This window comes from Streptopelia decaocto (assembly GCF_964273445.1).
Source record: "Streptopelia decaocto genome assembly, chromosome: 16".
Taxonomy (NCBI): domain Eukaryota; kingdom Metazoa; phylum Chordata; class Aves; order Columbiformes; family Columbidae; genus Streptopelia; species Streptopelia decaocto.
This window is the reverse complement of record NC_138671.1, coordinates 2,536,240-2,564,023: the sequence shown is the minus strand read 5'-3', so window position 1 is coordinate 2,564,023 and position 27,784 is coordinate 2,536,240. Positions and strand designations below refer to the sequence as shown.

Here is a 27,784-nt window from a genome sequence, read left to right as displayed (position 1 = left end):
CTGTTCAAAGCGTTTTAACGAAACTGTTTTATTTCGGTACCGAGAACAAAAAACTGCTTAGCTGGCAAGATTCACCCTGCCCCCTCTGTCCGAGGGCTGACCTCCCCGGGCCGCTCGCCTGTCAGCTTCCCCACAGCGAGGACCGGCTGAGCCTGGGCCTTATTCTCCCTCAGGCGAGGATTATGGTGCGAAGGCGGCCGCTGACGGAGGCAAAAGCGACCGGTGACGGGGCCAAGCGCGGCCACAACCTCCGCGGCCTCCTCCCGCCATTTCCTGTCAGGCGCCGCTCGTGGGCGGGGCTCCCGCCAAGGGCGGGCGCGAGTCACGTGACCCGGGGCGGGCGGGCCGGCGACGCAGGGCGGGGCGCGCATGCGCGGGCAGAGAGCGGGCTGGTGCGGGCCGGGCCGGGCGGCCGCTCCCCTCGCTGGCAGAGCTCGCTAAGATGGCGGACTTCCTGCCGTCCCGCTCCGTGCTGTCGGGCTGCTTCCCCGGCTGCCTGCTCACCAGCGGCGAGGCCGAGCAGCAGCGCAAGTCCAAGGAGATCGACAAGTGCCTCAACCGCGAGAAGACGTACGTGAAGCGCCTCGTCAAGATCCTGCTGCTGGGCGCGGGCGAGAGCGGCAAGTCCACCTTCCTCAAGCAGATGCGGATCATCCACGGGCAGGACTGGGACCGGGCGGCCCGGGAGGAGTTCCGAGCCACAATCTACAGCAACGTGATCAAGGGTGGGTGAGCGGGGCGGCGGGGCCGGCCCTCCTCGCGATGCACCGGCCTGCGGGGGCTCGGCCCGGCCGGGCTGGGGGGGCGGCGGCGGGAGCGGGGGGTCCCTGGGGCCGGGAGGGCGGCGGGGTCGCTGCCTCCTCCCGGTTTCGTTTCGGGCGCCTCACTCTCCTTCCCTCCGGGGCGCGGGGAGCAGCCCCGCCGCGGGTGTCAGCGCTGCCGGGCCGGGGCGGGGCCCCGCGGGCTGCGGGGGGCGGCTGCGCCCGGGCCGGGGAACCGCAGCCCGGGAGGGCCCGAGCTTGGACCATTTCCCGGTAACACGATCGCGGTGATGGATGGAGGGGAGAAAGATGCACCTGAGACGTGTCCAGAGGAGAAGCGCTCGCTGCCTTTCGCCTCAGAAAGAAACGTTTTCCATCGCGTTGGAAGCGGGGCTGACACATCCATCGACAGAAACCCGCCTGCAGAGCCGCTTTTCATAGATGCGTTGCCAAATTCTCCACGCATGGTGTGGGAGCGGGCTCTTGATTTCGCTGCTGTCATCCTTTACTGGTCATCCTTACTTATTTTCTCTCTCCTATCTCATCTGCTCGTCAGATTTTTGGGTTTGGACTGTGTAATAGTTGGACAAAGTGTCTCAAACCAGCAAGGTGTTGTCAGACCTCAGCCACGCTGAGGTCCACTGGTTTTTAAAGGGAATTATTCTACAAAACTATTTACAAATCAAGCCTGGAAAAACTATAAATAGCAAGGCAATAGAAGTCACAAGCATGGATGATGACCAGGTTATAGTTTATTAATAAAGGAAGGTACTTCCTGCTCTCTGAAAGTGTGTACATAGGAACTGCAGATCTCTCTTGGAGGCTGCAGTCATTGCTTTTGACAGAAAAACCATAGAAAGAGAATGAAGCTTGAAAAAATGTTTTGGCGTTGAACAAGTGTGTCATCTGTTAATACATCTTAGTTCCTTATGCCTCTCCCTGTGTCTTTACAGTTGCTTATTCTATCTGGAATTTTCTTATTTTTATTTTTTCGCCGGTAAATTTAGTACTAGAATTCATTTCCCTGCGTTTCCCTTATCAGTATGAGTGCAATGTTTTCTTTAAAGTCCTGTATAAAATACTCTGTTTCTTCTAGAGAACACTTAACAAAACATCAACAACAGAAAGTGTGAGGATGTTTTTAGGTGCTACAACTCCTTCTGCACTTAAGCAGTAAAAACCCACTTTTTAGCAAGTGCTATGACTTTAGTAGATGCTGTCTTTATATTTCTGACAACATTAAAGGCAGTGATAACTCTCTACCATTAGATATAAGTAGATACCAGGTTACTAAGAATGCAGAGACTTGGGAACCTTAAAATAAGCCATGACTTGATTTAACATATTCTGAAATAAGCTTTTAAACATACCTCATTTGTCTTGTATTTGTGCCAGGTAAATTTAACCCCTGTAGAATGGCTCTGGGGACTGGAGGGAAGTATAAATATGTGTAAGAGAGTTTGCTTGGTAGCACAGATTGGGGATTTAGCAATTAGAAGTAGCACTTTTTCAAGAAATAAACTTGTGCTCTGGGTATTATACTGTTGATCATGGCCATGTTATTCTGATGGCAAATATCTGAGATTTGATGTGACCTGAAAACTGAGTGCCTTGAGTCAATTTTTCGGAAACGTTCTGATTTCTTCCTGGGTGGACAGCCCTGTTGAGCTTTGACTGTACAGAGTAGGTGCGTTGTTTGAATCTCTGCAGGTTTGTAGGCTAGCGAAACAGTAGATGCTGAGAAACTCTAATTGCAGTGCTCTTTCATGTCGTTAAAGGTGTGAGAGTCCTCGTGGATGCCAGAGAGAAACTCCATATCCCCTGGGGAGACCCTGCGAACCAGAGTAACGGAGATACCATGATGGCTTTTGATACGCGGTCAGTGACGGTGGTGCAAGGCATGGTGGAGACGGCGGTTTTTTTACAGTATCTCCCAGCCATAAGAGCTCTCTGGGCGGACAGTGGTATCCAGCACGCGTACGACAGGCGCAGAGAGTTCCAACTGGTAAGATTTGTGTGTTTTGGTGGTTTTAATTGAGCGCGTTTGATTCTTGTTCCTGTGTTGCTTTCCTGTAAAACACTGATCGAGCAACCTCCTTATGAGTCTGAAGCATTTTTGAATGTTATTGTGGTATTGCAAACAGATGCATTTAGGTCCTCCCTGCCCCCCCCCTTTTTTTAAAAACAAGAATAATAAAGAACTTCTGACATAATTGTCCTCATTTCATATGTGAGAAAGCTGAGGGCTTTTATGTTGGGTAACAAAGCTAGTACCTGTGTAGTGTTTTTACTATATGGTTATTTTTATTAAACTAGTGCATGGACTTTAAAAAAAAATGCTCTGCAATAAAGAAAGTCTTAATAGTAATATGATTTTTAAGAAAAGATATGCATGGGTTAATGAGAAGAATTTAAAAACCACTCCCTTCTCTATGCCAATTCGAGCAGTCTAGCAAACATTCCCTCTCTATACTTCCTGTTTAATTTTCAGTGTCTGTTAATACTTGTGTGATGAGATTTTTATTATACTGAAGTTCTCAGCTGAAGATGGAGTATACAGTTTAACAGTGGGGTTGTGATGGAGCATACAATTAAATAGTGGGATTGGAAAGGAAAAAGAAAAGTCTCGATTGCTGAGCTGGAGCTTTAAATGTCTGTGACAGCTGAAGTCCCTTTGCTCCATTTCCATGCAAATGCTGCATAAGGAAATGAAGAATTCGAGCTGTATTTGCTGTTTATTGGCTCATAGACTTGTGTAGTAAATGCCAGTGGCACAGGGTTTTGTGGAGGTGGGGGCCGAGCACCTTAAAATAGATTAAATCTGTTCTTGTAGGTCTCTTAAACCTAAGTGGCTTTGTGTTTTTATGTCTTAAAAATAACCTTTGTGTTAGTGTGAATCTGAACAATAGCCGATGATGTCTCCCGTTGAGCTATTATGAATGGTTGTATAATCATACTCTGCCTTAAATAGGTTGTGTAAATACTCTATAAATATGTCCTGCCCTGATCATGGAATGTCTTCTAGAGGCTGCAGAATGAGCAGGTGCTGGAGCAGCTGATCACCTGCGCAGCCTCGTTCCGAGCTTTGGAAAGAAGTTTCTGATGAGACCTGTTGCTCTTTGCGTTTTGCCTTCAAAGGAATCGTAAAAGGGTCATTGCTCTGGTACAGTCTGGATCCTCTTCTGGTGCAGATGTGACTTCTAGTGACGTAGTTGCTGTGCTGGAGGGATCTGGTTTAAAATTGGTTAAATAAAATTGTTTTGTCTTTGATTAGGCATATTTAGTGACTTCAGGCTAAGTAGTAAAGGAAAAGGGAGCTATTACTATTCTGTCATCTTGAGTCTCTGAGAAGTAGGTTCTTTCCATAACTGAAGCATGTGCAGAGTTTCACTTTGAGTAGGATTTGAAGAACGTGTTTGTCTGAATCTGACAGAAAAAAAACCCTGTTGCTTTCTTTTGGAAATCCCTACATCTGTGTAATGTTCTCTGCAAAAATATTTATGGATCATGTTGTGTTTTAGGCAGAACTCAGTAATAGTTTTTTAAGTGCTCTTAATAGCTGAGTACTGTCCTAATACTAATTTGCAAAAGGAAGGTAGCTGCTTTATTTATACTTTCATTGCTTTATTTCCTAAATCCTTTCAAAATCACAGGCAGAGATATTTATGCCAAGTTATAAACATGAAGGGGAAAAAAAAAAGCAGCTGTATGATGTCATTGTATTGAGTGTGATCAGTGCTGGCCGAACATGAAGTCTTGGGTTTTACCCCAGTAAGCTTCCAGCTTAAGTTATGACAGATCTCCATGTGGGCGGCAGAATGGCGGAAAACTCCCCAAAGCAGTACATATTTTTTCTATACCGGCCGACAGACTTTGTAGAAGTGTTCTGAGAGTTTAGATACGTAATCTGGAAGTCAGACACTGCTGGGTAAGGAGGGAGTGACAAGTGTACCCGAGTCAGGAGGTGGAGATGGGGAAGCTGGAAGAAATGCAGACAGTTGAGTTGTGTCAAGTGCTGACTCTTGAAGGAAGGATTCAAGACTGAAAATTGTTAGCGTTGTAGAATGGGGAATAAGAGCAAAATACCGTTCTGCTTCCCGTTCAGCTGTGGCAAAAAATGTGATGAAAGGAGACATACCAGCAGTCATTGGATGAGTAAGAGAGAGGGTAAAGTGGCATTAAAAAAAATGTAAAATGCTGGGACTGAGCATGATAGTAGAGTATGATGTGACTGTATATACTTTGACTTCTTTTCAGACTCTTCAGTGAGTTTTAACTTTTTTTCACTGGACGGAGTTTGACATTGCGCTGAAAAACGTGGTTCATATTAAGAGAGCACGGGCAGGAATGCTGGGAAATTATGGTTTGTCATGGGAATAGGGCACTTTGGGGCAAAGGTAGAAGTGAACAAATGAAGAACAGAGCAGTGAGGGAGAAGGAGTGAAAAGTGTCAACATTTACATAGAAATTCTGGAGGAAAGGAAGCAAGAGCATGTAGTTCTAGAAGCCACTTGTAGCTTGGACATATGGGAGGTACAGAGAAAGAGGGTTTAAGGTTAAAGTTTCTACATGTGTATGATTGAAACTTAAAGATCTGTGTACATTTGTGGGAGATGATTGAGCTGTTCTTGCTTTTTTTTTTTTTTTTTTTTCACTGTGTTTCACTTAAAATGCCAAGAGATGATGTTCAGAGCCTGAAGAAAGAATGTGGGGTTTTTTCATAGCAGTGTGAGAGGGGAAAAACAGAACTTGGTCGTATTTTAATGGAATTAGAAATCAGCATTTCCATGCCTCATTCACTGGGGTGTCCTTCCTCATTTTGTTAACTTAAGCAGTCATGGGGATAGTCAATATCATTTATTTTCCTTGCTATAAAAATAGGGGCCTTCTGGCCACTAACAGCAGTGGTTATGAAAATTCAGTAGTTCACGCTTGTGTAATGCTTTAAAACTGGAAAGAGCTAATTACAGCTTAGCACAATATATGCCACTTCAATACTTCTCAGGTGGTTAATATTATAATCCCTCAAATTTTATTACAAACCAAAGTCATTCGGGCGATAGTTCCACTAACACAGTTAACTGTGGACTGGTTTGGCTCTGTAGCTTTGTCAGTGCCGGTAACTTACACTTGGGATTCTGGTCATCCTTGAGCTTTCTCTCCTGCATCTACCGAGTTTATTTCTCCTACAGCCCCTGATCAGAGGGCTGACATGGATTAGTGATGGAGTTAGTCTCTGTCAGCCCAACTAATTAACATTTCAGATTTCACATTGCCAGTTGATTTCAGGTAAAAACCTCCTGAAACACCTTGGATAATCACACCCATTATCTTGATTCTACAAGATGCTGTGCGCTGCCTCTCACTTCAGCGCCGTTGCTGGGAACTTTGTTTCTTGCATTTGCTGCTGGAGTTAACACGGAAGCATTTTGACGTGGTCTCCAGGAGTCTTCTAATTCTCTGAGAATGGGAAAGAGAGACGAGAGCTGAGTTGCTCAGATGCATGATAAGCTTTGAATGGGTTAAAAGTTTGCTCTTGTGAAGATAACTTTTGGGTGGGTTTGGATGTTTGCTACCATCCTTGATCTTCAGATAGATACTTTTGCCCTGCTTGCACTTTACACTGAACCTTGCTTGTTTTGTTGCCTTTTTTTGTTTTTCTTTTATGCCACAAACCTGTAGTGCGCAGGGGCAGCGCTGACACTTTATTCTGTCTGCATTTGCATAGAGCTGCAGACAGAGACGATACAGTAAGAATGATTGGATGTGCATTTACCTCTGGATCCTGTTTACTTCTGCGACATGTCTGCAAGTGCTAGATCAGATTATAGAAGACAGGAAAAGGCGTGTTCAGCTCCAAATTCTACTGCTGGTTTTGCTGCAGCTTCTCAGCATTTTTCTGTTGCACAGTAGTATTTTTGCAGAGTGTTGTTCAGTTCACTGGAAGATTGTATTTTATCTTCTTCTGCTTGGGCTTTTCTGGGTTCTGTCTCTGAATATTGGTGGGGTTGTTGTACACACAAAAACATTAAATTAGCTTTACTGGAAATAATGAGTACTCAGATGGCGACCGCAAAGTATTAGCAAAATTTACCATTCTTTCAGGTGCATGGGCAACATGTTCTTAGATGTGTTTGATTACAGAGCAGTGATCTTGGGACATGCAGAGTGAAGAAACTGTCAGTAGAAAGTTTCTCCGACTGTTAGAAGAATCTTGTTAATTACAGATAGGAGATCGAATCACCCAGTGTTTCTGTAAACACATGCATTGACTACTTGGGTCCCTAAAAATATAATTCAGAGTTACTTTATTTAAATATATTGTTATAATTACACTGAATATTGCTTGACTTGTTGTGGAGAAAACCAAAAACCTGCTGCTTTTCTGTGTTGAAATATGAACTATTTTCTCCTCCTTCCCCAATCAATAAGTCTGCCCAACATCAAATGGCAGGATGGCACGTGTACGGTGAACATGACTCCTAAAAGGCCTGGGAAAAGTTAGAGCTACTTGCCACATTTTGGTCTTTGTGTGAAAAGGATTTATCAAGATTGTTGCTGTAACTATATGGAAAGAAAAAAGCTTTACAAATATATGCTTAAAAATGAATCATTCAAATCCTCATCAAAGACTTGGAGTTCTTGAGGATTTGTTGGGTTTCCTGCCACAGTGACAAGATACTGCTGGCTTTGAGGTTGTATTAATAAGGCTCCATATATGGATTAACTCTAGAGTCAAACAATAAGTAGGCTTGAGTTGCTGTAGTCTTGGTTAGTGGCCAGAAACCATCCCCTGTGTATACTAGTGCTTTGTAATGGGGATTGACTGTAATATTTTAACTGAGCTCAGTGATCATCAGGTGAACTCTTATACTGATTTAACACCAAGTGGCAATTTTTCATTATTTATTACTTCTGCCTGCTGAGTTTTCTTGTTAGCAGCAGAACGTCAACATGTTTGGAGAGCAGAGGTCTTGTGTTGCCAATTGGTGCTGTAGTGCAAACTAGTCTGGTTTTACTGAAGAACATCTTTGCCATAATTTTTTATGAATGTTACTATTTTGTTTTTCGTTACTATTATTTTTAAACACAGATATGGCTCTGGATTAAAAGGGCTTTCAGTGGGAGCTGTCTCAATGTGGACACGTTACCCAGCACACATGTGCCAGACCCAATTTTCTTCCATCCGAGAACGCCAGCGACTTTTTGGAGGCCCGTGTGCTCCGCTAAGCTTGTACCAGCGTGTCTTTTCTGTGCGGTTTCAGGGCAACCTCTGAGGATGGAATTCTTCATTCAAACTTGATCCAGATATCTGTTTCTGGGGAACCACTGCTTTTAAAATGCAGACTTTCACAATAGTGCTGGAACAGAGCGATGTGTTCTTATACATGCTCTGTCTTGAACAGGCTGTGTCGTATTCCTCATCGTGTGGCTTGTTTTCCTAAATGTTTTGTTGCAAAAGGCTAAAAGAGGACCTACTTTTTGCAAAAATTTGGACTTCTGTAACTTGATTAGATAAAGGTAAAATATAAGTGTCATTCTGAACATGCTGTGCATGTCAGCAACCTCTGAAGAGTTCAGAGGAAGAGACTTTCTCATCCTTTCACATCCTGAATGTGTGAACCTGTTCTCAGCAGATTCTTTTCAGGTGGCACAAATGCGTTAGATGAGCTTTTGCTGCTTCTGCTGCTCACAGTGTGACGACCCTTGGTACAAATGTTCATTCAGAGCCCGTTTTTTTTGCTGGTTACTAACCTGCAAAATACATGTTAGTACCTGTAGAACTGGCTTATTATATTACTTCACAGAATTTAAATGTAGCAGTGGCTACATCGTGCTGTCCATTTAGAAATGACTTACTAATATAAGCCCAATCTGCATTGCAAAGTCCAGTATTCGTAGCTGTCAGCAAGTCTGTGCTGGCAAAACATGTGGTGTGAATGCAGCTCTGCTCTTCCATCTATATGGGTGAAATTAATTTTGCACCTGGGGCAAAGAATATGAGGTGATCTTTTTCATATGTAAATGTGGGATCCTTTAGGATTAAGGTGCAATGCCAGGGGCAGTGTTGGTTTGTGCTGCTGTTCCCTAATTTGAGCTTAATGTAACAAGACTTCAGCCTTAGAGGCTAGGGAAATATTACACTCAGGTTGTATTTGGATGACCATTTCAGCGCTCTTTATTGACCTAAACTTAAAGATAAGTGCTATTTATCTGTGCTGAGTTCAGGCTGTACCTCTTATGTGGAATGAGCAAAGCAGGAGGAAACTTCAGCTTGCGGTAGCTGAGGAAGTTGCATAAGAAAATGTGAGAAAACGTAAGTGCAGCTGACCTTACTACGTAAGAAAAGCAATAGAATAACCGTATTAATGTTTCATGTAGAAAGCAAGATAATCTCCATACCAGCATTGTGTCTACTGGCACTTTTTTTTAAAAATTGTCTAAATTTGCCACCACTCAGCTGAAGTTTAGGAGGTCTGAGCCTGCCCTTTTGCAGAACAGTGAGCTGTATCACTGATGTGGCTGATGGCTTCTCACTGATACCAAGTGCTATCTAGTATTGCTCTGGAATATGAAGCCTTTGTTAATATCTTAAAGGTGAATAAATGGGTCATAGAACACAATATTAATTAACTCGGCAGCCTCAATAAATGCATTTAATCTGAATAGAAATCTCTGAATAATCCTGGAGACTAACCCTTACACTCTACAACCCAGGTAATTTGATGGGTTGAATTTAAAGGGTGGATAAAGAAAATGTTTAAGTCTGTGGCAGCACCTAAAGAAGGTCCTAAATTATTTCCAATATCTTCTCCACTTGCATGTCTGCATTAACAATACTCATCAGGTAATACAGCTGGAAAGGCTGAGGACTTTTAAATACAGAAAATACTCTGAATTTTTGATCATCACTATAACCGACAACTTAAATATTTCAGTGAAGGAAGTTCTTGGACTCTAATAGGCAGCGAGCTGACTTGTACAGCCCTCAGCTCACTGTCCCACGCTGCCCACTTCTCCAGCCTGGCCATTCGTGCCTTAAATGTTTTCCCAGCACTTCACAGTCTCCTCGCAAAAAGTGGAATATCATGTTCCTCTCCAGTGACTTAACCAAGGAACTGAAAAGACCCCAGATTCTTTTTATGGATGAGAGGTACAGGAATGTGTAACCACACATGAATTTCTGGATCTTTTTCGTTTGTTTAATGATGCTGGAGGAATTATTTTAAACAAACCGATGGGAGTCTCAGCGGGAGCGCTTCTCACCGGGCACGTGATGCTGTTTGATCAGCCGCTGGTGACCGAACCAAGAGGATGGAGAATTTCCAGGCGAGGAAGCACAGCGCACTGACACCATCTGTAATTCAAAATATCCACACGGAATGGTGTGGAAAAACTCAGCGCAGGGTGATCTGCTGAGCTTTTACATCTGGATTGCATTGGGACCTTTAACCGTTTTCACTAGCAAATGGTTATATAGTTGCTCTACTTATTAATTTCTAGTTTTTCTATTTTTAGTTAATTGCTAGTAGGAAATTCTACAAGTGATGATGTGAAATGTTTGCAGTCTCTTGGCTATTGCTGCTATTTAGGGAATCTTGTGTATTTTACTATTAATTTGAGTGCTTTAGACACAGCTTTTACTGATTTTTAAAAACACTAACATTCATCTAATGAGACACGTAGATCTTTCACAAGATGTAGTAAATTATCACTGAATCTTGTCAGATAGCTTGTAACAAGAGCTGAGATGTTAGTATGTCACTGTTTGCAAACAGAAATACCAGAACATAATTGAAATGGATTCTTCTAATTGAGGCAGAGGAAGGAACTAAAAAGCATTTGCTCATCAGGATTTCTCCTGAGGCTGAAATAGGAACCAAATGTATTTTATAAAACTGAATCCTAGGGATACTTCAGTGAATGCGTCAGTATCTAGTTTAGGGTTCTGCTTTTGAAATTTCGTGATTTAGTTTACAGAATGTGCAATAATGGGCGTTTCGAGCATCTTAAAGTTCAATATGTCCAGTTTTGGTGCTGATATGTTTCCACATGCCAAATATTTGTCATGTTTTTGGAGCCTTTGCCGGTCTTGGACAACTTGGAGGCAAGTAAAGCTCTAAATGATGGATGGCAGATCTGCAGACTCACTAGTGCTTCAGTGTCAGATTAAATGCAGTTTGAGTTGCAAACACATGAAGTCATGGAGCCAGTGGGTCAGCGCGCTGAAAGAAAAGCAAATGTTTACAGTCTGATTCCAGTCTGGTTTGTGTGCAAAACATCTGAAGTTTATAGAGATGCTTCCCAGAGCGTAAATAGTAATCAGAGGTGGCTGTTTTGTCTTGGTCAGTGCGTGTTTTCAAATGATTTCTGGGTCTGTGTGTGTGCCCTGACCTGGAAGATTTGTTTCATCAATGAAATTCAAAAATCTTTTGCAAAGTGTCTTTCCTAAAGGAAACCTTCTGGAACAGGTGTTTGGATTGTAAATACTTACTGAGGGAGAGAGTTAAAAGATCTTTGAACAAAGAAAGTGCACCTGATCTTGTGGCCAGCATACCCTCATCTGCTTTCATCTATTAATTTCTGTTCATGTTCTGGCAAACAGAAGCTTCATCATTAGATGCTCTGGTTCTGCATGTGTTGTGTCCCAAATGCCATTTATTGCGTTTCCTCACCTGGCTCTGACCTCGGGAAGGGCTGCAGCAGACTCGAGGTTGCTGTCTCTTTGGAAGCATCAGTGATCCGAAGGGAAATGCCTAAAAGATGTAGTGAATTTTCATATTTTTAAGCAAGCTTTGTGAAGAATCTGGTGATCACACCCCTTCTTCAGGAGGGTGGGGATATACCTAGCTAAGAAAAATGAAATTGGAATCATTGCCTCTTAAGAAAGTAGTTCAAAACCAGAGTAGATTTCTCTGTGATATGCTGGTATGCAGATAAAGTTCTGATTAGTGCTTTATCATGTCTTTGTTTGGTTCATTGGGGTGGCCAGTTACATCTGAAGCAGTGGAAATGCTCAACCGACTGGAGAAAATCTGAGTCTGAATGACGTGAGTGAATGAGGCACCTTGAAGGGTGGCGCAAATTGGAATTCAGTGGAAGAAGCGGCTGATACTGGAGCCTAATTTGGATTATTTAGTTCTAGCCTAACTTGCCCGTGGCTTGGCTGACCTCCCCTCGCTCAGAACCCTTGGGGATGGCAGCCGCAGCCGAGGTTGGCGTGCTCTGTCTTCCTCCATTTGTTATCCACATTTTAAGAATTGTGGATTAATTGGATTACACGGTAAATAGGGGATAATAGATTAAAGGGATATTATTGGGTTAAAACCTTCTTAAGCCCCTTCACCTTTCGTTGTTAACGCCATTATGCAAGATAAAAAAATGTGAGTCGTGAAATAAATTCAATGTGACTCCTCCCTTTCTCGGCACTTTTGTAGCTTCATGCTGCTGAAGTCCAGCTGTTCTGAATACAGATTCTGCACTGCTACCCAAATATTTTACAAAAGATGACTTCTGTGAGTCAGGACTTCAACCTTTCCTATTTTAGGATGGCTACTCAGTTTGTGTGACTGAACACAAGGCAGGTTTCACTTCTACACCGCGTGATGCAGTTCCGATTGCTTTGAAAAAAGGCAAAGACGACTCGAGCTGCACGCAGGAAACACCGCAAAGAGGAAATAGGATAGTGCTAGCAGCCGAGGTGGGATGAGCCGTGACGCATTTGCGACGTGTATCGCTGGAGAACAAGATTATTTTGTACTCCTGTCCAAATGTAGCCTGTGTCTGAAACCGTCCCGTCTTACAATGAAGCGGCGATTAATCCCACCGTACTGAGATTTTATCTTTGAAAATGGGCAGATCAGATTTAAAATGGCTATTCAAATGGTCGAGCTGGAGGGAAAGAAGCTGAGAGATCGGGAAATGCCTGATCTTGGCTGACAGTGTCTGCGCTCGAGCCCTTTGACATCAGTTCTCGGCGCTTTAGCCCTTTTAAGGCTGGTCCATGAGCGCTGCCCTGGCAGCAGTGCCATTCTAAGGCAGTTTGCCTGCCCTTCTTATTATAACTAGTATTATAATAGTTTAACAGTTGGCTGCTCTGCACATGGCTGCAATAACGCTCGTGTGGGCTTAAATGGGAACCGCTTTGTTTTGGGGAGAGGGTCAGTTTATGCTGGTTTTAACATAACTTGGGCCACAATTAACACTTGGAGAAAGGAAACGTACTTCTCTCCGGGAGATGTGTTTTGTGTTAGCAGCTCAAATGTTTTGACCCGGAGTTGTAGTTTGAAGTAAGCAACAGAGTATTTACTTACCAACGCTTTTCCCTAAAAACCTTTTAGCACCATTATTAAAAATTAGTTATTGTATATGCTTGTTGTAAACTCCCCGAACAGCTAATAAAACTGCTGCTTAAACAGAGAGTACTATATCAAATGTTAGAGCATAGGGGTGACAACTGGGAAACAAATTGTTTCCCCTCACCTTAGGAGATACCAAGCAAGTTGCTGAATTGCTGCTACAAAAGAGGGAGAATATCTGGTTTTTAAATTTAGTTCCGTGAATAAACAAGTTATAGGTATGGATGTGTAGAAACATTGTCGTATTCTGTTGACTGGGCCATGTTTGAAATAGGAATCTGCATTAGAAAGCCCTAGGAGGAGTGACTAGTGAGAGAAGTTAATTTGTAGAAACCCAAAAACTGAAGGAACCAAGATTATTTTATTTACCTCCAAGTCTGAGGCCTGTAAAAGAAACCAAACCAATTCAATATCTCAACATAAGACTTGGTTTAACTTCTACTGGTCTAATGAGAAAGATAATTGTGGATTTGAGCTTGGCAACTTAATTAAAAGTGCATTCATGGCATAAATGGATCATTTGGCTCTTTTGTGTAACGTAATGGACATCCCTGATTTGGATGGAGGGGGAGGAGGTTGTAGTGCTCCCTAATACCTCTCCTGCTAGGAAATCTGCATTGATTTGACTGAAACATTTATCCTTCATTATCTCTGTTTATTACTGAAGTTTCAGAAGACATCTGGTGAATCTTGGGTTACAGCAGTATTGATTTGCAGCCTGTCTGCTTCTGAATCAGCTCGGGGCAGGGCGTCAGGAAGATAAAGGCTAGATTCTTATCTCTGGATTCTTTGCCAAAATCCTCAGATACGGATTTATCTGGCTTAAGCTTCTAGTAGAAAAAAAAAATACATAATGAAGTGTATGCTGTGAGGATGTTAGGGCGTTGGAGGATGCAGAACTGCGAGGGCTCCGGTTAGTCCTCCCTTGTCTTCCTTCCTTCAAGCTGCTTTTCCCACGTTCTGGATGGTTTGGTTTGCATGTCAATTTGGGCATGTACATACCAGCCTAAAAACGTTGTAGTTACCTGTTCTAAATTAGGCTTTTAAAAAAGCTTTTTTGCCTGTTGTTTTTGTTTGTTTGCGTTCTGTGGGTTTTTAATTAAATAAAGTAGGAAATCTTTGTTTTTCTTTTCCCAGAAATTCAAGTAAGGTCAGGAAGAGAAAATGTTTAGTGGTTCCTATAATTCTAATCGGGAGCTACCAAGTTATATCTCCTATTTTCTTTAAATATCTGATTTATTATTTCAGACACTTAATAAGTCTTGTCAGTTCGGTATGTACCACTGGACTTGAAGCCAAAAATAGATGGTTTGATAAACTGTATGTTTCTTTCAACCTTGTGATGACTAAATCTTTATTTGATGCTTTTTCTCTCTTTCAAGTGATTGCTGTTGGAAAACATTTAGTGTCTGTGTTCCCCTAGAACAGCTAAAAAGCCCTTTGGCTATGCTAAGGTTTCAACAAATCCTATTTAGGTTGCTGACATTGTTTTCATGGAAACCAAATAAATTGGTGCCACTTCCTGGGTTTAAAAGATGTGTTCCTCTGATGGCTATGTCATGTAGTCCTTTTTTTTTTCTTCCCCCTAAATATTTTTGTGGTTACTTTGTTTTGGGCATTAGCTAGCAACATTTTAGACAGTAATCTTTCTCTGTGCCCTGTTTATAAAAGATAACTGATCTGGTTTGGTTCACAAGAGCACAGGAGAAGCTCCAGTGCCCTGTTGTCCTATAGGTAAATGGCCACTACGTGCTGTAATCCTGATTTTGTAGAGAAGTGCATTCCATAAAACTTGGAGACATTTCGTTGCACAGGCATGAGTGAGCCTTGTTAAAATAAATGCAGCGTTGTAAGGGAAGCTGTTGTTGTAACATCAAGTACCTTGATAAGAATATGATTTAGTTGTGTTTTCTTGTAAATCACTTGTATGTTCAGGATAAAATGCGTGGCTTGGCTTTCTTCAGGAGGGATCACAAGACTCTGGGAGCCACACAGGCTGTTTTGAATCAAACCTTTCTGAAAATGGAATACTTGACAGTTATGAATAAAGTTATTTAACAGTCAACTTCCTGTGGTTTACATGCATTTCTGAACCAGGAGGAGGCTGCAGGGCTGCAGCTGAGATGTCTGTACTCCATCTGAACAACAAAGGGCGTCTTCTACAAGCAATCCAAATGATTGCTTAAAATCCAAGGTTCTGATATGATTTATTTTAATCCTGTATTAAGAAGCAAAGGCGCAGTCACCTAATACTGCAAGATCTTTGGTGCTAACATGTAGACCATTCATTCTGTTGTACTGGTGTGTTTTATTGTGTTTGCTTTATTGTAATATGTCAACATGCATATGAGAAACGTGCTCGAGCCTGCGTTTGACTCTGTCACGTCTATTGACACCTTCGGGCCTGCGTTTTAAGCAGAAGGAATCGGGCAGCAGATCAGGCGCAGTGGTGGGTTCCTGCAGTGTAACAGGTCGGTGGTTCAGCCTCCAACCACACTTCACAAGTTTGCAGCTCAGAGCTGCTCAACTGTAAAAATTACTTTAAAGTGACTCATTTAAGACCTTCACATCGCTGTATCTTTTTTAACTAGACGTTTAATTTAAAATTCCCTCATATGTGGTCACAGAACATGGGTGTGAAGACAACAGGAATGTTGTGGAGAACTCTACAGTTTTTTAATGGGGGTAGATCCTGCGATTTCAGAGTTTCCTATCGGTTTAACCCTTGGCGCGCTCCGCTCTGGTGTGGCGGACAGACTGACACGTGAGACAAATGGGAGTCAGTGGGGCACAGCGGGGAAACCCGGCGCCTTTTTTTGAGTCATCTCAGGTAAACCAGAGGGTTTACAGTTTATCTGAAGGGAAAATTTAGAATGCAGCAACTGTCAGTTGAATACAGCCACTGTCACTGATCCACAGAGCGAGATCGACTTCTGTATCTAATATCAAGCAAAAGTATCTAACACAGAAGATGGCTTGTGAATAGACCATTCATTTTCTTACCTAGTTTTAACAATTGCTGGCACTAAGTCTTCCCTTGGTTGTTGCATGGTGGGTTTTTCAGTGAGTTTCTCTTCATTATTGCATAAAATACACAGGTTCACCCCTTTGGAAAAGGATCGGAAGTCTCTCTTGGTTGCTTTGCAATGCTGCCTTTTTGAAGCTTGTTTAAAATGGGTCAAAACTCTTCATTTCTCCAGCAGCGCATTCTGATAACAATCTGCTGGTCGTGGTCGATTGCTGTTCAAGAAAATCTGTACTTAGCAGAGCTTCGCCTGCTAATACAAAGATGTCCAGGTCAGATAGAAGATTCCACTAGTCAAGGGACTGGATTGTAGCTGTATGATATGGACAGAGATCTGGAGTGTGAAGGAAGAACAGATGAGGAATTTGAAGCTGTTTTGAGTTTCCGATGCCATGCAAATGGATAAAACCCAATGACTGAACAACTTCTGTCATCAGATACCGAATTGAGTCACATTGATGGGACTTGCTTGGTATCATATTAATTATCTGAATAGGTTTTTGTAAGGGAAGAACCCAGTGACCAAATTGAAGATGTGGAGGAAGGAAACTGTTATGTCACTGCTTTACTAACTGCATTACACTTGGAGCCAATTGCTTTTGTAGTTTAAATCTCTTCAGTTCCATAATGGCCACCTTGACATTTGTCTGCTGTCGACTTCAATCCACGAAGGCCCGTAAAGCGGAGCAGCCCTGCAGCTCCTGCTGGGTACGTGGCTCCCGAGCGCTGCTGCTGCTGCTGCTGCTGGCCGATGTGTTTTACAGTTGTGTTTGCAGGAAATCCCCTCTTTGGGAAGCTGCTTCTGGGGATGTTTTGTGACCTTTACAGGCTGTGGTTACTGCTCTGTTCCAAGCGCTCAATCCATTGCAGTAGCTGTAAGCCCCAGGACTTAAAGGAGAGGTGGTAACTCAGGCATTCCAGAACCGCGGAGTTAATGCCTCTTTAGGGAGTAGGCATTGCCGTAAGTAGTATAAAAAAGAGTGGTCTAAGATTAAAATATATGTATGCATGCACACACAGACATGCATATTTACAGCCTCTGCGGCCCAGGTATTCCAGAATAAATACCTCCACTTAATGAGTCGGAAATCTGGCCGATCTGTACGTAGTGCTGGGGGGGAGGGAGGGTTGCCAGCTCCCACTAAGACCTAAAAAAGAAATTAAGTCTGACCTTAAGCTTTATTTTGTCTTAACATTCAGCTACAGACAGAGTTCTTAGTACTTGGAAGGCCTGAATTCCCATCCTGCTTGGGAAGCTCGGTGGATTTGTGCATCAAGGTTGTGTGTTTTCATTTTCTGTGAAATAGAAATGCTCTTCCCCCTGCGCTTTCCTTACAGGATTTAGGCTAGAAGGGATTTCTGAAGCACCGAAAAACATGTAGGTATAAAATATCGCTGTCATTGCAAGTGGTTGCCGCTGTGCGCTGCCGCACTTTACAGTGGTCAGTGTTAGTGCTGCGGTTTGTCACCCTAGAGAACACGGGTAACGTTAAGCCAAATAGAAAGCAAAATAAGGCAGTAGAAGTGTGCTGGGCTCTGTCTCTGCAGGTGTGTGGAGCACAAGGCATGTTCCAACCAGAGTCCCAGTCCACCCTAATTACAAGTTGATGTTCAAATTGTACACTTAAAGGTGTGGTGTCTGCTTGTGTTATGTAACTTTTTTTAGTACCTGGAAAACTGGCAGAGGTACCTGGCTCATGTGTCAGCCAGAGCCCTTTTTGGATGGTATTTACCCTCCTTTACTGCTCTTTAGATGACACAGTTTTAATACTGAGGTTTGATATTCTTCCTGGATAAGTTTGCAGAGTTCAAATTCAAGTGAGGGGAAGTCGTTCTCAGGGTGTAACTGCTGCTCTAATTCACTTGTCTGGCTTAGATGTGGTCACCTCAGCCTTGGATGCTTCAGGAATTTCTCATCCAGAAAATTCAGTCAGAATTGTTGCTCTTCCATCTGCAGAGTGAAAGCACAGATGGTTTCTTTTCTGTATTTACTATAAAGTAAATAAGTTACAGCTTGGTAATCAAGAGCTTTCAAAGGGAGCATGTTCTGCTTCTGTCGTTATGCTGAGAAGCCTAAAAAGGTATCCTTTGCGATAAATTCCATCAGACCATTACCTATTGCAGGGGAACTAAGGTTTGGCACCATCCTCGTAAGAGTTCTTCCTTCGTCCCAGCACCGTAACAGTGTTCTGGAGAGTTGACTGTAGTTCGGACTTAAAATAAAGAAATCTTTAGTTCCACATTACTGGAGGGATTAAACACTACAGGTACCATCTGCACAGGCAGAGCTGGCTTGGATCTGGAAGGTAACCTGCACAGTTGATGTGTTATATGCCGTACGGCAGCGCTGAGCTCCCTTCATTACTCCCAGAGTAAGGAATTCTTGTCCAGCTTGGTCTCTGATAGGAACATTTAGTGAAATGTTTCATCTCCTGTGCTTCCTCATCCCCTGTTCTGCTGCTCATGTGCTGCGCTCAGGGGAAGCACCTGTGTGAGTGGGATTGGATGGCAATGCAGTTAGAAAATAACTTATCTCCGGTGATTAATCCCTGTACCCGAATGCCTGTATGTGCAGACTCTTCAAAGGGTTAGAATAATCGAACGTATCTTTTAATAATGAAGGTGTGGTTGCTTTGTTGATACTCCCTGTGGATAACACTGCAGGATTTATTTAGCGATTCTAAACTTGGAAAGAATTTAACTATGATAAATGTGCCTAATGATGCTTTTAAGCTTAAATATTAACTGGCCTAAAAATAAAATGTCAGTTGTGCTCTGAGGGATAACTGCTTAAAAAACGGTAGTGATTAAAGCTTACAGCACTTCAATCTAGATTTTGGTAAATGAACTGGACTTCAGAATGTAAACTGATAGGATCAAGTGTGCCACTTATTTAAATAACCATTTGCTTTGTTTTTAGGGGGAATCTGTAAAGTATTTCTTGGACAACTTGGATAAACTTGGAGAACAAGTAAGTTCATTTTTTTTAAGTAGTCTTTGTGATCTCTGGGTTTTAGACAGATGAAGTGTAATTAATCTCAAATAACTTTAGTTAACTTTGTCCCATTATCTCATCTGTTCGTCCCTGACATGTCAAAAACATGGGGCAATGCAAGGGCCAAGAGACTTTCTGGAAATAAAATCTGTAGAAATTGAGCAAAAAAAGTTACAAATGCTTGTAAAGTCTTTTTACTGAGTGAAAGATTTGATAAAGGTTCTTTTGGTTTATTCTTATCTATATGCAAGATTCATCTAATGATTATTTCCCCAAACTGTATTAATAGAAGTATTTTAGTGTTTTTATCTGATACAACTGGGCTGGCCTGCAACTAAATTGCTTATAAACAGATAGACCTGCAATTCATGTGCCTCTTGCCAAAAGCAAGCTGATAACAGCGCCTATAATGTTCAGATTTAATCACATCAGCAAAATAAGAGTATCTGGCTGGCATATCCACATGGGATCAGCTGGATTCCTTGCAACTGTTTGTTGTTACTTCTACTGCCAGTGCAGATTATACGTATTCAAAACATCTCATAGACAGACGTTGCTTTCCGCGGTGCGATTGGATCTTATTCATGCCTTAAATTCTAATGTTAACTAAGCAAACAGTGATGTGATAGCCAGAAGAGCTGCCGGGTAACAAAAAGACATCCTTTAGAAGAAAACAGACTGTGGTGAATTCGAGGAAGGAGACAGTTTGGGAGGAAAGCATGTGTTCTGAGTCAATACTAATGCGGGTCTTTGGAAGAGCTGTGCTTGCAGGCAAACAGCGCTGCGCAAAAAATAAAGGAAAACCAAGAGAAAGCAAAACCACCAAACCTTTCCCCCCCAAAAAACACAGAAAAATGGAAGGTGAAAAAGAAAACAGTCAACATGGAAGACTGGGTGGAGTGTAGGAAAGGAGAGCGTGCTTGGGGATGCTTGCAGGAAAAGCACTGATTGATAATGGTGAAATGTTGAAAAGCCTTTGAAAATTATACTCGGTGTTGTCCCAGGAAAATACTCACCCAGTGCTGCAGTCTTTGGATGTGGAGAATGGGATCAACTGAGAACGGGGCTAGTTCAGAATTGCTACAGGGGCAAGCGGCTAAATCCCAAGGATGTGAGGGACAAGACATAATAATCCTCCAAAAATATAACTAAAATACTGGGAGATTTCTTAGTTGTTGTAGTATTTAGTTTCCTGTAGCCAGACAGTGGCTGTGCACCCAGCACTTGACTTCCAGGTCCCTCGTTTGCAGCCTTTCTCTTTGGAGTAGCCATTATCTGGTATAAAGCACGGTGGCTCTTCTGTGCGTGTAGGACTTGAAAGCACTTGAAAGGATTTTATTTGTGGTTGCAACTGTGGAAGGAATTTTAAATGAGTAATAATACTTGAGAGGGAATTTGTCAGGAATTCTAAGGATAAGGTCCTTGTTCTTGAAAGCTTCACTGAATAAACAGCACAGGCCAACTCCCAGAAGAGTTTGCTTTGTGCTTTTATCAGTATTGAAGGTTTGGCCTATTATATTTATTAATTTCCTTTAGGAATTTCAGTCACTCCTGAGACTTTCTGGTTTTGTTCTGAGAACTTGAGACTAGCTCCCTAATAGCAAAAGTTTATGTGTTCCTGTTTGAAAGATGGAACAAGTGTTGAACCTGTGACATTCTCTTACCTAAACATTAGCAGTCAGCCTTACTCAGAATCTCTTCACATGTGCCTTGTGACATTTGATACAGTCATTCCTCTGATTTCTCTCCCTACAACAATTTTTATTAGAGAAGACCCAAGATAAATTTAAAAAATAAAGAGAAAAATCTTATTAGCCTTAAGGCTGCTTCTTTTAGTCAGACAGGGAGGTGGGTGCACGTGTCTGTTGCTCAGTTTGCAGAGCACACGAAGCTGCTTTGGCAGTTCAGCTCTCCTGCAGATTTAGATGATGCAGGTTTTAGATGTGCAACAGAACTAGGGCAAAAAGCACAGGGTGGGGAGCCTCTGCTTCAGAGAGCCGCTTTGTAACCCTGCGCGATAAAAATCAGTGCCTTAGTCATGGGCAGCTCCAATCGAGGGGCCCAGGAGTTCAAACAAAACAGTCTCTCTCTAGCTAGTTTCACTTTTGAGCTTACTTAGTAAAGCAAAGTGATCCTTGATTATTTGGAACATTACACTTTCATGATTTTTAAAATTGCTTTCATAAGGGCTGTGAATCAAACTTGCCCAGCTCCCTTCAACATGGAAAAACCAGCATTTGAGTTGCCGTGCAGTTGTGTGTCTGTTCCCTCGCCCCAGCTTATTGGTTGAATCAGACTTTCTGGACCATGGTTACACATCTTTATAAAATCTCTGTGTCTGGGAACTGGCACTGTCAGAGGAAGACTGTAGATCATTCACCAAGAGGACATCAGCGTCCCAGCTCTGAATCCTAAATCAGTCTCTCTGAAGTCGTGAGAAATGCTGGAAAAATGTAAGGAAGAGTTTCCATAACAAGTGAACAACAAAGCTGAACTTCAGCATCAGCCAGTGCTCTGTTATGGATGCGCTTCTTAAACAGCAGAAAGACATGGACCATGTGCAAAAGTGTAATTCTAAGAATGAACAAATCCCCGATTTCTTTCATGGTGCTGAAAGCTGACTAATAACAATTCCTCTTCCTGTCAGCATCCGTTGATGATGGCTGCTGGTGTAACAGTCAAAATAATAAAATAGGGAGGATAAGTGGGTTTTTACTATTTAGTCCTGGGGGAGGAGGTGGGGCTGGAGAACCTGGGGCAGAGCTCCTTCTGTTCCACTCCTTGCACAGGGTGTTTTGGACAGAATGGGGCTGTGTGAGCTCCCAGGTGTGACACACAGGACTGATCCAGCTAAATGCAAAAGATCCAGCGAGTTGCTTAGGTTTAGCTTTTCTGGCATAGTTGATTGCCTTAAAAATCACTTAGTGGAGCAGCTCTTTTTTTTTGTAGAAGCAGTTGTGCTGTGTGCACAGGAACATGGGAGGACCTGAGTGTCCACAGTTAGACCTGGGATACTGCTGGGGGTTACTGCTTTCAGAAACCTCTTTTAGACCCCGTTTGCTGCATTGCAGTGTTGGCAGCCAGTGTGTTTCCCAGGTTTCTGGGAAGAGGGTGAATGAAGCATCAAATAATCCAGAATAAGGGAAGCTGGCACAAGGAATCGGTGGGACACATCTCAGGCTGTTTGTGGGTTCTTGTCACATGGCAAATGGAAAGTTTCAATTCTCCGGGGTACGTGCTTTGATTTAGTATGGGGTGTGTTCCCTGCTTTGCAATCTAGATCTTTTCAAAGTGCTTCAGTGTCAGCATATAAATATTCAAAACCTCGTGCTGTTCCTCTGCAAGCTTTTCTCTTGATTGCAAGTCAGCTGTGACCACCATGCCTGTGACTTGTATCCTAATCAGCAAACTCTCCTTTATTTCATTTTTTTTAGGATTATCTTCCCTCACAGCAAGATATACTGCTGGCACGAAGACCCACAAAAGGGATCCACGAGTACGACTTTGAAATAAAGAATGTTCCTTTCAAAATGGTTGATGTAGGTGGCCAGAGGTCAGAACGGAAACGTTGGTTCGAATGCTTTGACAGCGTCACATCGATACTCTTCCTTGTTTCCTCAAGTGAATTTGACCAAGTGCTTATGGAGGATCGGCAAACGAATCGCCTTACGGAATCCCTGAACATTTTTGAAACAATAGTCAATAATCGGGTTTTCAGCAACGTCTCTATCATTCTCTTCTTAAATAAGACGGACTTGCTTGAGGAAAAAGTACAAAAAGTGAGCATCAAAGACTATTTTCCAGAGTTTGAAGGGGATCCCCACTGCTTAACAGATGTCCAAAAATTCCTGGTGGATTGTTTTCGTACTAAACGCCGGGACCAGCAGCAGAAGCCCCTCTACCACCACTTCACCACTGCTATTAACACAGAGAACATCCGGCTAGTGTTCCGCGACGTCAAGGATACCATCCTGCACGACAACCTCAAGCAGCTCATGTTACAGTGATGTGCAAAAAGACATTTTCATTGGAGTAACTTTTGTGTGTTGTGGGTTTTTTTTGTATCTAGAAGTTTACAGCAGGAGTAGAGAAATCCAGATCCTGTCAGACTTCTTGATATCTGGCTAAAAGCTGCTGCTGAACACATTATTGCCAATTTCTGCAGAAGTTCGGGCTTAATCTCTTCCAGTGTAGCTTCAAGTCGACTCATAGCAGACCTATGTCTAAATTACCTGTAAAGTGATAAATTTGACCTTTGAAGAACATGCATATTATCCTAGAGAATTAATTCCACCTTCAAAATTCCCAGTCCAGACTTCAATGAAATTGTTGCAATTGTTAAACTGTGGCAGTAATTTAAGAGGAGGAGAAACTTCCCATCTAACTTCATCATGAAGACTGTGACACCATAGCTGACTTATGATTTCTCAGGTCTATTGTTGGTTAGAAATCCCATAAATCCCTTGCTGGAACCAAGTGTTTGAAGCTACAATTCCTGGGCGTAACGTACATCCCGTTTAAGTATAAATCTTTGCGTGAGTTTTGACTAGGAGATGCTTTAAAAATACTTAAATTGGGAGCTTCAGATGTACCTGGCAGGCAGTACTGACGCAGGCAGACGTCTAGTGATGAGGAATTAATGGCACAGTACACGGTTTCACTCTCTGGCGTTGTCCGTATGTCCTGCAGCCGTGGCAAAGCCCAGAGCGCTGACGTATGGTCCTCTCGAAATTCTCATGTGGGAAGGGGGAGCAAGCGCTAAACTGGTATTTCTTATCTTCACTAGCCAGACGTTACATGGAGGTACCTTACCTGCTCCTGGAAGAGCTTTAATATAGCACCGGTTTATTTTTATTTCATGACTTCTTACAGCGTGCCTCATCTTAATCAGCGAGCGTTTGGTGACGGGTAGAAGTACTTGCAAACCTAAGTGCCTCCTTGTGTTCTGTCCTACGATATTTTCAGTGGCCTTATGTGAGCGTCTGTGTTCCCAGCAGAGGCCTTGTGTACCTGGCACCGGGAGCTGAATGTTTTCTGCTGAAGAAAAGAACGTGTCAGGCAGAACGCGCCTCAGCCCATGAGGCTCTTTCTGCGACTTTCCAAGTGGGTCTAGAAATCCTAAGTGTACTTGAGCCAAATACGTTGCACAGCATATTCCAGAATGCTGCTTGTGACTAAGAATATTGTACCAAAAGTTCCATTGCAGTGTAATTTTATTTTTTAGGGGGGGTGTTACTGTTGCCATGTAAGTAAAAAAATAATAATAATAATAAAAAACCATACTTCTTGCCCAGAAATCCTCATACACCATACAGCATATTACAAAATGAGAAGAAGCTGTGAGCTTGTGTTTTAAAAAGCCGAATTCCCCTCAGCCTGTCATGTGTAGGTAGTTCAGCTGTGCCCCGTGGAACCGGCCCATTCCTGTGGATCGTTGTGCTGGCCAGTGCGTTCTCGGATGAGTTTTTATTACCGTACCGCGTGTGCGGCAGCGGTGACACAACATTCTCACCGCTGGAACATAGGAAAGCTGCCTGGCTTCGGACCTTAGCCCTTTACTTACTGTGATTGTAAGTTGCATTAACATCTCTGTACCTCGTTCTCCTGCCAGTAGAAGGGGAATAGTGTATTTTTATTTAGTTAGGTGCTTGAAAGACCTCTTTTTTTTTTTTTTTTTTTTTTTTTTTTTTTTTTTAAATATCATCCAATGAGTAGTCATAGATTAGTCTGCAATTTCCGTGATAAGGCACTATTTTGGGCGGAAAGAATTCTGAAAAGAGCTTGGGAGAAGTCACAGTGCATAGTTGAAACATCAGCAGAGAGTCTGGGTGCAACACTGATGTCAGGATGATTAATGTCATCTTTAGATGGGGATATCTAATGTGGATTTTGCCTCCTTAGTGGACATGGATATGATGACTTCTGGTTTGATGTCTTCAGTTCATAAGTGAGCAGTTCAAGAAGGATGGTGAGGTAGAGGCCTCAAAAAGGCTGCTGAGGCTATTTAAAGGATTGGACCTGGTGCCTCCGGTGGGAGTCAGAAGTTCTCCATGTCCCTCTTTGGGGAAGGGTGACAGGTTGAATTGGTTGAGCTATAAATGCTGCAGGAACAGACACCGAACCTGTCCTGTGGCCTCCAAGTCCACTGCTGGAAAGCACAACCTGAACAAATCCAGGCCCTTGTTACCAACAAGAGGAGCAGTAGGTTTGTTTTTTCCCAGTGCTGAGAGTTGTCTGAACAAGTTTATTTGAAAAGAGACTTATCTCTGCTCTGATTAAAATAATTAATTTGGAGAGCGTCTGTAGTATGTGTTTTGCAGGGTGTCAGACTAGATGATTGCAGAAAAGACTAAAGACTGGAGAGGGGATGATATGAAGATCACCAGGAAATTGTCTAAGCAGATTAGTTTATGTAAAATATTGATGAATTTTGTGTCAAGGGACCTGTTAATTTACTGAAGATCCTCAAAACTGATGTCAGGCCAAGGATATAGTCAGCACACCGAGGGAAAAATACCAGCAGGCTTCTCCCCTGAACAAACACACACACAAGCATGGGCTTCATCCTTTCAGATGACTTTCCTGTGAGCACCAGGGCTGGGAGGTGACAGGGGGGACCCCGCAGTGCTGGGTCACTTTGGACAGTGGGCCCTGGTAGATAAGCACTATATGAATCTCAGGCAGAAATGAGTTATTTTAATGAATTGACTGAGTCGAATCACTTGCGTTTCCCACTCCGCTTCGTTAGAGGGGTGAGGCAATGAACCTTGATGTAAGTGTTTACACGGTTCCTATGTGAACAGACCGGCCAAACAAACCCAATCAGCGTTGGGCTTTTCCATCTTCAGAATGACTCTTCATGAGCTACCTGAGAAAGAGCACAGCACATACTGGTGTATTGCTTTCGAGATTTTTTTCTAAATATGATTTCTTTATAGTAGGTTGTAATTTTGGTACAAGAGCTGAAGGATTAATGTTTTGAACAGACTGATTTTTGTGCTGTAGCAAACTAATGAGTCACGGTTGGTTAAGAGTGAAGCTTGTTGGTGCAAACCAGTCTGTGGTACAAGGTCAGGATGTATTTCCAGTGAGAGTCGGAAAGCGGGTAGAAAATCAAGTTTCCCAAAACTTTCTTGTTTCTCTTCAATGGAGTGAGCTCTGCTAAATAGATCCCTGACCATATGGAGATCTATGGAGATACATTGTCTCCTACAGCCTTCCTGTACTCAGAGGTGAAATTGGTGTTTTAGCAACTGTTCCTGCTGCAGGGTGTTAAACCGAGTAGATCGATACCCAAAAACTGTGGCTGTTCATCGGGGCTTTGCAAATTTCACTTTTTTAATACATTGTACATGGGAGCATAAGCCATCAGTTTGTGTAAAACTTAACCTTTCTTCTAGAATATCTGCTCTAAAAAAAAAAAAATGAGGGGTTCCTTGATCTCAAAGGCTGTATATTGGACTCATTTGTCTAGTAAGTAGCTTTAAATATTGCCCATCAGAATTATCGTAGCAAGTTGCTCGGATGAGGTGGGTGTTTGCAGCGTGGTGACACTTGGCTGGTCCCGGCGTTGGTCCAACCGCAGCTGCTCGGCGTGGTTGGCGCGGCCATCGCCGGGACGGCTCCTCGGTTCTTTCTCTTTCAGGACAGTTGCAGAAGGTTCATTTTCCAACAATCACATTTCCTGTTTCAAAACGATCCGAAGTTTCACGCCGTACCGAATTGTTCGTGAGTTAACTTTACAGGTCTTGTCTATTTGATGGTACCATTAACATAGTTGTTTTTTTGAATTACACAGCATTGCAATCCAGTGCCATTTTGCAATTTCTTTGCATTGTACTTGAAAATAAGTTGAATTGCAGACTATTTAAAACCGCTTTCCTGCGCTTTCAGTAGCAGTGAGAGCTTACCTTACGTGAAGCCTTTCTGTAAAAATATATTTTGTAACAACCTCATAGATCTTTAACAAAACCCAGATTTGTATTAGCTTTGTATAAATGTTTGTGGCTTACAATTTTATATGTTTAACTTTTTATAAACTTTCCAGGGACTACTTTTTATTGTACATTTTTTTTTCTCCTTGCTTTAGTTTAAGATTGGCAATAAATTATTTCTAAGGGAGGTCTTAGAAGAAAAAGCATCACTTCCTTTTTATAAAACGGTTAAATTGATTAATAGTTTCAAACCTCTTACACTCGCTTGTACATTGCTCTGTACATACTCTCCAAAAGTGTTGCCTTTCAGCTATTAATATTTGCCTTGTGTACAAAAATTACTGACGATGAATAAACATATACAGCCTCAAGCTGGTACTATGACATTATTTTTTCAAATGTATCATGTGTGGAGGGAACCAACTGATATTTTTGGTTGGTTGGCTAAAGCCAAGTGTTGTGCTGCTGCCATGTCTTCTGTTTCAAATGACATACGTGCTCGAGTCTCTGCTCTCAAGCTCTTTGCTGAAAGGGCTCGTCCAGGTTCTTTTCAACCTGGTCCCTTCTCTCCAGTGGAGACACACAAGAAAACTCCTGACTTGCTTTGGACAGCCAGCTTGCTACTCAGTATTTAAAATATTGATGATATGTTCTGGCGTAAGCTGCCATATAAATTATGTATCTCAATATTGCAATGTTAGGTGGTGTGT

The 27,784-nt window shown here is 42.5% G+C and overlaps 1 protein-coding gene across 1 annotated transcript; it reads left to right on the top strand.

Moving 5' to 3' along the window:
* The first annotated feature begins 14 nt into the window (after nt 1-14).
* On the top strand, nt 15-27,445 carry GNA13 (G protein subunit alpha 13). The gene is made up of 4 exons (XM_082067209.1): nt 15-725; nt 2,540-2,766; nt 19,066-19,116; nt 22,575-27,445. The coding sequence occupies exons 1-4, from the start codon at nt 443-445 to the stop codon at nt 23,145-23,147; spliced, it is 1,134 nt and encodes a 377-aa protein (XP_081923335.1). The 5' UTR covers nt 15-442; the 3' UTR covers nt 23,148-27,445.
* Nucleotides 27,446-27,784: the final 339 nt, after the last annotated feature.

Bases quoted from the DNA above. Each gene is read 5' to 3' on its own strand.
- GNA13 (XM_082067209.1), top strand. From the start codon at position 443: ATGGCGGACTTCCTGCCGTCCCGCTCCGTGCTGTCGGGCTGCTTCCCC. The intron at 726-2,539 runs GTGGGTGAGCGG...ATGTCGTTAAAG, and splicing joins CTACAGCAACGTGATCAAGG to GTGTGAGAGTCCTCGTGGAT. The intron at 2,767-19,065 runs GTAAGATTTGTG...CTTTGTTTTTAG, and splicing joins GGCGCAGAGAGTTCCAACTG to GGGGAATCTGTAAAGTATTT.